General features: G+C 47.1%; 1 protein-coding gene across 1 annotated transcript in view; it reads left to right on the forward strand.

Moving 5' to 3' along the window:
• CACNA1I (calcium voltage-gated channel subunit alpha1 I) overlaps nt 1–9,705 on the forward strand; it is a 165,795-nt gene that overhangs the window by 155,703 nt on the left and 387 nt on the right. Inside the window, 7 exon segments of the mRNA XM_019474817.1 lie at nt 412–741; nt 1,364–1,510; nt 5,886–6,002; nt 6,388–6,553; nt 7,435–7,631; nt 9,402–9,694; nt 9,696–9,705. The exon segment at nt 9,696–9,705 is cut by the window's right edge and continues 387 nt beyond it. Coding sequence (XP_019330362.1) covers nt 412–741; nt 1,364–1,510; nt 5,886–6,002; nt 6,388–6,553; nt 7,435–7,631; nt 9,402–9,694; nt 9,696–9,705 — 1,260 coding nt within the window.

Below are 9,705 nucleotides of genomic sequence, written 5' to 3' on the forward strand. Positions count from 1 at the left end.
GCAATCCAAAATAAATACTTCCTTCCTTCAAAGGACAGGGAGAGAGGAAAGTTCTTTGAACACATATGGTGCTTTTGAGTCTGGATGGGAGAAGGCAGTACCAGACTGCTCAGTTTTGTTCTTGCTCACATGTGTGCAGCTACAGTGGCAGCAACATGAGATGGTCTGGAAGTAGTTTGCTCTGTACACCTTTGGACGTATTTGCTCTGAAGCAGAGAGCACATGATCAGATAGTGTCCTTGATTCTTTGAGGGCCTCATGATCCCAGAGGGTGTGGGGTGATAGAAACGTTTGCCCTGTTCTTTTCATTGTCATCAGTGTTTTTTGACAGAAAGAGCAGCCAAGTTTGTATTCTTACTTTAGTCCTTCCTTCCTTCCATCGTTCCCTCTCAAACCCAACTTGCCCTCAAGGACACCTTGCGTGACTGCAGCCATGATGACCGGAGCTGCCTCAGCAACCTGCAGTTCATCTCCCCACTGTACTTTGTCAGCTTTGTGCTCACAGCCCAGTTTGTCCTCATCAATGTGGTGGTAGCTGTGCTTATGAAACATCTCGATGACAGCAACAAGGAGGCCCAGGAAGATGCAGAGATGGATGCTGAGATTGAGCTGGAAATTGCACATGGGCTGTGCTCCCGCAAGTCAGGCTCCCCGAATTCAGGACAGGGAAAAGGAGCAGGAGACAGTGGGAGAACAGATCCTGAAGGACGTCTGTGCATGAGATGTTACTCTCCAGCACAGGTGAGTACACGTTTGAGCTTACCAACCAGACTGCAGCAAGTAGCTGTGGGGAGAAGTTGGGCAGTCTAGATGACTGAGGGCTTAGCATTAGCAGATAGACTCTTCCACCTCAGGGTGAGAGGTTTGCTTTCAGTGGTAGACTTTTGAGTTGGTGGCATTGTGTGGGGACAAGGCTGTGACAACAGTGGGGTCCTGTTCATTGTCATCATGGTGTAGGAGCCTGAGGGCCAGCAGAGGAGGAATGGAGCAGATCAGCTAAAGGTGTGTTAGGAGCAAATTTGAGAGGTGAGCTCAGGAGACGAGAGCAGGGGAAATGGCAGATGAAGAGTGAGGCACTCCAGCAGAGCTGGAAGGGAGGCGTGAGCAGTGCTGTGATGCACTGACAGTGAGTGAAGACAGTCCCTCTTTCTGTTTTTTTTTTGCATTGAACTCTGGCACCTTTACACACCCTAAGGAGCAAATGCTCCCCCAGTGACCCTGTGCAGGTACCTGCAGAACAAGGTGCTGCTCCAGACAAGTCAGGGTGGAGAACCCAGCCCCAAATTCACATGAAACTTTGAAGCAAAAAACTCGGCATTCTTAAAATGATCTCTCCCATCCTCCCCCCTTTCTTGTCCCCTAGGAGAACTTATGGCTGGACAGTGTCTCTTTAATTATTAAGGACTCCTTCGACGGGGAGTTAATGATCATCGATAACCTATCGGGCTCCGTCTTCCATCATTACTCCTCGCCGGCCATGTGCGAGAAGTGTAACCATGACAAGCAAGAGGTAACCTGCGTACGAGGATGCGTGAGGGGACTCTCCCCCCAAGACCTGCACACCCACACCCACATGCCCGCAGGTCGTCTGATGTGTGCTCCTGGCTGTAGATTGTGTAGACAGAGAGCTTGTTGACATGTGTTTGTCATCTGTCATGCATTGCTGATACTGCCTCTAGTACAGGCCTGCCCTCCTTAGCCACGGGGGGATGTTTGAGGTGGTGGAAAGGTGAGATGTGCCAGGACACAGGAGTGAATGAGCTGTAGAGAAATGACTATGAAGGCATCCTGGCAGCTCTTGTTGTGTTCAGTTCTGCAAGAAAAGCAGAGGGACACAGGTCAGGAGGGACTGAATGAGCTGTAGAGAAATGACTGAAGGCATCCTGGCAGCTCTTGTTGTGTTCAGTTCTGCAAGAAAAGCAGAGGTTCAAGCTCATGTTGTATGGAGGACTCAAAGGTTCTCACCCCAATGGTAGCACTCAGGGACAATTCAGTGAGAGATTTAAGCATGTGTTTTGTCCTCATTTTAAGCATGTGCTTGCTTATTCCCTGTTGAGGTCGATGAATTAAGCACATGCTTAAATGCCTTGTTGAATAGAGTCAACGTCTGTGAGCAAGGATTGGTTTGTGGTGAAAAATGGCTAATTAGTTTGAGCAAAAACTAAATAAGAATGGGCCCACTGAGAAAGTTTGAGAGTCTCTTTTCTAATGTAGAACCTGTTAGCTGACAAATGGGTTGTTGCTAAGAGCAGGATACCAAATGGCTTAGACTTGTGCTCCTAAAGCTAGTAGATGCTTTGGAAAACTACTTCCTAAGCAATTAGTCTTTTCATGTTGTGAAACTTCAGGAGCAAAGTAGCCTGGGAGAAGTTAGGTGAGTAGCAGAATTAATTTTGTTTCTGAAATAATTTTATTGTATTTAAGTGCTATGATCGTGGTCAGACTTGTGACAGTAGCTTGGCTCATCTGTCAGTACATCAGGACATCAGTGGCAATCTTCATCATCTCCTGCCCCATAACTAACTTGGTATGTTGCTTTTGCTTATAAAGAAACCAGGAAACTTGGGAAGGGAGCTCTCATTGCCAGATTATCCATGTTTGAAGAAAACAATATTATGTTTGGCTTCAGACGCTTAGTTCTGATGCTCTTATTTTTTTTCAGCCTTTCAGCTATCTGCTTGTCCCCATAGCTTCCCTCTGAAAGTATCAAAATATGTACATTGCTGTAGTTTATCAGTATTGCAGCACTTCACAAATGGATGCTGCATTAATGCAGCCAAATAACTAGTTTTCAATTAACTGCGATTTCCACTGTTTTATGTAAGTCCTTATATTCGGCAGTTGGTGCTCAGCCTTCTCAGAAAATCAGATCTTCTAAGGCATTCCAGAATGATTGCCCCGAAATTAAGTCCATTTGCAGCTAGTTTGCTGCATTTGAAAACCTTCCAGATAGTCTTGAGTATCCTGCCTAGGAATGAAGACAACAACAACAGATTTTCTTACCTTCCCAGCAAGGAAACTAGACAGCAAAATCTTCAAGTGCAACCCACAGCAAAGAGTTTAACAGAATAATCACAACCAAAGAATTATTCTTAGATCATATTTTCTAATGGCTGTTATAAAGCCATAAATTATTTTTCAAAATTGATATTTCAAGACATCTAAAATGTGGAATTGAAAAGAAATTGTCTATATCTGCAGGAATAACTTTAGGAGTAAAATGTAGATATTTTATTTCTGATCATATGAACCAAAACTACAGCTCAGTATTTTAAGTCGTTGATCATGACCTTCTTTTCATATTTCATAGTATAAAACACATCGAGGAAATTCCAACAGGAAATCACTACGTGGAGTCACAGCTAGGATTGTCCCAGCACTAACACCAGCAATGCACATAGTCATTAATAAATTAGAGTGTACTCTGGTACATCAACATATCTGAATGTGCATTGTACACACAGACAGAATTGTACTATCTCAGAAGCAATCGACAGCAAGTTATATAGGCAAAACAGTTTTTATTTAGTCCTATTCAATACATGTGTGTTCGAACAAAATCGTATGCTCGCTGCCCACTGAATCACCCTTAACTCTGCCCTTGTGACAAAAATCACATATTAGCTAAAAATGTTCACTCCCTTTTTTTTTTTTTTTTTGTAGTTTAATCCATCGAGATGCTGAGCACAGTGGATGGACACAACACCTATTAATAATTTTGAGCATATGTTTATGTGCTAAGCTTTTTGTTGCATTGAGTAGAAGTGCTCAGCGTCTTTCCCAGTTAAGCTGCTGGCATCTTATTTTCAAACCAATTATTTGTACAATTAAGGATTTTTGTAATCATGGCTCTGTTTTTAAAGATATGTTATATCTGCAACTAGTTATATTCTAAGGGATATGTGTGCATGGTTCAGTGTCTCAGGTTGATGTCCCTGGCATTTTTCATGGATTGTGCTCCTAGTGAACTGCCCCTTCTCCCCCCACTACAATTTTTTAAAATTTTTTTGTTCCTCATCTTTAGTTAGAAGATTTTTAAATATTCTGCAGTAATGGAAGCTCTAAGAACAAAACATCTTTTTTTCATACCGCTAACCTCTTCTCTTGTCATCGCTATCCTTTCAGTCTTGGGCTGGTTGACAGTTAGACACCTGTGTATTGGAGGCTGATAGTGTGTTTAGCCAGTGGCAGGAGTTTGCCAGTGAGCAGTGGTGAACCGTGTTTCCACACGTGCAGTTTATCTATTCATGACTTTGTTGATTATGTTTTTTGTGTAGATCCCAGGGTGGCCAGAATTTGTGAGCAAGTGGTTCAGTGAAGAACAGACTATTCTGGCTTTTGTTGAAACCCATTTTTATGGATGGAGAAGGTAGTTGCAGATGTTATCACATTTCACGCTCGCGTCTCTACAAGCACAGCTGTAAGGCTGTTCTGGTGCAACAAGCACTTAGGCGAGTAATGGATGAGTACGCACATTAAGTGGGACTGAATGAAGACTGTGCTTCTCTACACAAGTAGTTGCTGACTGGTGGCTGTGTAGCGTGCTTGACACAACTTCATTGTGGGTTCTCTGGTGTGTCTGCGCTCTGAGCAGCAGTTGTTGGTTTTGGGCTCTCTTCATGGTTGAACAGCACCATGTTACTGTGTCAGAATAATATCCCAAATAAGGATGTCATCTGTGCCCTTTATTTAAATCCAGCTCTGGTTTTCTGTCCTGTTTATTCAAAGTGCATTATCCCTTGGATGGAGACCTCTTCCAGTCTCTGGCATTGGCACAAGCCACTAAACTCCCAGCTCGAAGGAGTCATCTCTCCAAATGTTCCACCTGCTCTTATAGCACAAAAGCTGTACCCGTCTCTTGCAAACACAAACACAGGGGAGGACAAGATAAATGGCCAGGAAGCAAATTGTCCTGACTGAGACAACGCAGAATATAGCTCTCAAGAGTCAGGTGCTGGTGGTGGGAACTGGTGGGACTCTAGAGACCAGTGACGGAAAGCCAAGCACAGGAGGGACAGAGCAGCTGCTTAGGCTACTAGAAAAAGGAGGTGCTTTTCAGGCATTGTGAGAAAGAGATATCAGGCAGAGGGGAATTGAAAGCTTGGAGGAAAGAGGATGGGAGAGGGGCACATGTTGTATGAAACAGGCCAAAAGATGGAGCAAGGTCAGGCATGGGACTGGAGCGGAGCTGAGGCTTAAGGATGAGAAAGATGCAGTGGTCGGATGGTTTCAGAAAGCAAGAGACCACAAGTATGGCTGGGTGGGAGGGGTGAGCTTAGGGATGGAGAGCATGATGGGAGGTGGTGTTAGCTGAGGTCTTGGGTAGGTTAGAGGTGAGGCGAGAGGGAAGACACAGGGAAGCTGGAGGGAAACAGAGTTTCAGTGATGAAGGTAAGAGAATATGAAAAGCATGATACTGGCATGGACTGCAAGAGGCATGACTACCCCTGGAATGAAAGCACCTTCATGTTTAAGCAGGGCTGTCCATGGCACCTTCAGAGAGAGGGGTCTACTTCTCATCCCTCAGCAGAGCAGACTGCCTTGTCACCGGCCTGAGGGAGCCCTCTCCCTGCCTGGCTTTACTTGCAGGGCCTTGTGCCAGCTGTATCACTGGGACAGATTCAGGACTCCTTCCTCCAATTCTGGCACTAGAGGAGCATGGACTGGCGGTGGGCTGCTTGCAGATCATATGTTCAACCTTCCTTAAAAAGTGGATTCTCCTGCCCAGCCCAGGTCTGGGTTAGGTGGTACCTGATGTATCCAAGGAATATAACCTAAAATTGATCTCGGGTCTACAGGCTCTCACTTATCCACCATAAACAGTGTGACTGCTTGAAATGTGGATGCCAGGCATGACCTGTGACAGCTCCTTTTCCTTCCTGCAGGTCCAGCTGGCTGAAATGGAAGCATTATCCCTCAACTCAGACAAGTCCTCTTCCATCCTTCTAGGAGATGAGTCAGACAATCACAGCGCTTCTCAGCTGAGTCCTAAGGAGATCAAGGTTAGCCCCAAGCAGTCATGGGCATGTTGCACCATGCGCTGTATTTCTGCCCCTGCTCATGTGAAGTGCTCTGTTTTCATCCAAGTGTCCCTGCTGAGGAATATAAATTCTGGTCACTTTTCAAGAGCTCCTCCGTGGAGACATATTGTGGAGAAGGATTTGAGGAGAAAAAAGGGATGTATGTTTTTGAAAGTTCTCTTCACTACTGTCAGTAACTTCCTCTGAATGAGCCTAAATTTAGGGGATTTGGGCTGGAAACCTGAGCATCTCTTAGCTAGCTTGAAGGTATCTTCAGAATCAGCTCTTCTTGAGGCTTTGACAGGTCTGCTCTGTCATCTGCCATTAAATTTCACAAGGCTTTGTCCTCACTTATTTTTTCCAGCAGGATGGCCAGGACAGACCTGACTCCAATGGGGTAGGAGATCTGGGGGAATGCCTGCTCCCAGTATCCAGTACGGATGGCTCTACAAACCCGGACAGTTACCTGTGTGAAATGGAGAAAACTTCTTTCAACTCAGTTCAGTCTTGGCTAAAGCATGAAAGTACCAAAGGTGAGCACAGCTCTCATCATTCTCCAGGTCTGCTGAAAGTGTGGGTTGATTCAGCTCACCTGCCTTTCTCCTGCCTCCCCCCTGCCAGGAATGGAGTTAATCTGAAGTGGGGTTACACTAACCAAGAATTAGCTTTCAGTTTGCCAGTCCTCAGGAATGGGGTGAGAAGCAGTTCCTTCTTTTGCTGCTAGATCTTATATCCTCCCTCAGATTGGCTTATGTGAAGTATCGTGAAAGAGCTGATTCCCATTCACAGTAGTGCACCCATGCATGGTCAGAGAAGAGTGGGGACAGCCTCCCCTGACACGCCAGCTGGATGAACTGTGCTCGCTTGGCATGGTAAAACACTGCTGCCCCCTGAGACCAGGCTCCTCAGGTACAGGTTCAGGGAACACGTAATACATGTCTGCCCTTGGTGAAAGTGCTCTAGTTCTACTCTTGAGCACGCTCTGGCCTCCTGTGGTCCCCAGGTTTCCCAAACCACCAGTTTATTTATCTCCCTTCATCCCTTGCTTTGCAGGATCTGGGATGAAAGTCCTCTGGCAGTGATACGTAGTTGAATCAAGGCCTTACAGCTTGGCATTTCTCTGTGAGAGCAGCAACGGGAGAGGCAAGCTGGGCTGTTGCTTTATGGCTCTGAGCCGTGTTAGATCTTCCGGGTCTGATGCAGGTTTTGGTCCTTGCGTAGAAAGTGGGACCCAGGGTGTGAACACTAGACTGAGCCTTCTTGGCCAGGAGTGCGTGTTACTAAATATCCTCCATACACTGGACTTGCAGGACCCTTGGTGTAACAGCAGCAAAGGCACCAAATCAAATTGGAGGACTCTTCAACTTTATTTTTTTTTCTGTTCTCCTTCCCATTTCTTTTGGTGCTTTGTCAGTCCCTCCCAGCCCCTTCTCTCCAGGTGCGTCTTGCCCTCTGTTACCTGTACCAGCAGAATTTTTCCACCCAGCCATCTCTGCCACCCAGACAGGGCCTGAGAAAGTCTCACGTCCACACAACCTTCCTAAGATCTCTCTGCAAGGCTCGTGGGCATCACAGAGATCTCCAACTGTGAACTGTTCACTTCTTCATCAGGTGAGGACCCCCGCTTCCCTCTGCTAGGAAAGCTTGATCTTCACATCACACCCAAACAGAGGGGGCTGAATGGGGAGGAAGGCAGAGGAAAGAGAGAGGCAACTGTGGTCAGGGGCTGGGTGACCTGATCTAACTTGTTGGAGGAGCACAGTGGACTACACAGTGCAGGAAGGTTGGGGAGGAGAGAGGGCAAAGGGGTGTTGTATAGCTCTTACCCCCTGAAATCATATATTATTCTGCTTTGAATCAAAAAATAGTTTGACAGCTGCAGCTGGCCCCACATGAAGACAAAATCACATCACTTCTTAGCTCACTCCTGGGTCCCCTGTGCCAAGTGAGCTGCAGACACCTGTGTGCACAGCAGTCACAGTGTAAGCCAGGGAGATGGCAGCTGCACAGCCACCTCGGCTCCTTTTAGTGCCGTGACTCAGGATCACACACCTGCTTTGGTTGGAACAGGCTTCTCCCCACCTACCTCCTCCACAGCCCTTCATGCCACATCCACACACCGTGTCCCTGAGCTCGCTGTTTTCCCCTGCCCACTTAGCTCTTACATCCCAGAAAGGCGCTATCTCTTTCTGAAAAGGCAGCTATTTCTCACTAATGAAAGAGAAGAATAAAAGTGTTGAGGGAAGATCAAGTGTCTCTGAAGAGCAGAGGAGGCAGAGATGAAAGTCCAATAGAGATCCCTGTTACTGTTCTTGGAAGATACTCCATGAACAATTCCTGTTTGAGTACAGGGACACTATTCCAGACAAACTAAAAAATAAAAATAAAATCATATGTTATCCAGTTCTATGTGACAGACACTGTTGGCACAATACAAATGTGTATAAATTCACCAGGGATAAATTTAACCTCGAGCTGAGGCCGCTGAGTTGTTGCGGTGTTGAAACTTCTGGTATAAGTTTAGACATTAAGAGACAGAGCTCTGGAGTTGGCATACCGGTGGGGCAAAAGTACTGAACTGTTGTAAAGGAGAAATTGGTAAACTTCTGATTATGTGATGCAGACTGTGTTGAGTAGCTATGGTTCAGGAGACCGCTTCCAGTCCTACATCCATCATTCCTAGTGCTGTGTCCCAGTGATGATCTCACAGTGTAGACCAATTTCCTAGGAATAACTGAAATGCAGCTTAACTAACAAAGCACTGATACAAGGAAATTAAGGCTGTTTCCTCTTCCTGCTGGAAGGGAACCCCACCTTTCTGCCCTAAATACCGTCATTGCCACTAGCGCTGGTCAAAAGAACTATGAAGCCTCTTTTCTCTCCCCAAACATTGCTGATTTTTTAATGAGAGGAGGTCTACGTATAGGGCCTGAGGTCTATGTACAGAAGACCCCTGATTTCTGGCCAGCTGATGGTTTTGATGTGTCCGCAGCCAGTGCAGCAGGTTCACAGGGAAGCCAAGAGCAGGGATCCGCAGGGAGTCTTGTCCCTGCTGCCTCCTGGATTGCCAGTGGGCAGGGGCACCCTGGCAGCAGGGGCTGCAGAGCTCACAGACCCAGCACCCCTTCCCTTTGGTGGAGCATTTCACAGGGGAAGGGAAGATTCATCTTGGAGCAGAATGAAATCAGAGCTCAAAATATTGAAACCTTTCCTCCTCCAGAAGGGATTTCCCTGGGCAAACTGAATGGCTGGTGCTTTGTAGCATTGTTCAGGTGGTTTATAGCTGCCCTCCCCAGCAGAGGAGAGAGAGGAATTGGAGTTTTTCCCCTTTTTCTGTAATTGTGGTTAGTTGTGGTTTATTTTCACACCCCTGTTCCCCAGGCCCCTGAGAGCGATACCTCGCTGGAGAGCCGGAGCAGCAGCTCAGTGGGCAGCCTGCAGACCACGCTGGAGGACAGCCTCAACCTCAGCGACTCTCCCCAATGCACCCTGGACCTCCCGGTGGCTCTGTGCCCCGTGCCAGCTGCTGGCAGCCAAAGACCCCTGGCAGCCCCCCTCTCCCCCGCCTCCCGCTGCCGGAGCCTGCGGGGCCGGGGGCTCTTCAGCCTGCGAAGCATCCGTCGGCACCAGCGCAGCCACAGCAGCGGCGGGGGCACCAGCCCCCCCGCCCCACACCCCACACACA

The sequence above is a fragment of the Aptenodytes forsteri genome, unplaced genomic scaffold (genome assembly GCF_000699145.1).
Source record: "Aptenodytes forsteri isolate BGI_AS27 unplaced genomic scaffold, ASM69914v1 Scaffold284, whole genome shotgun sequence".
In the NCBI taxonomy this organism is placed as follows: Eukaryota; Metazoa; Chordata; class Aves; order Sphenisciformes; family Spheniscidae; genus Aptenodytes; species Aptenodytes forsteri.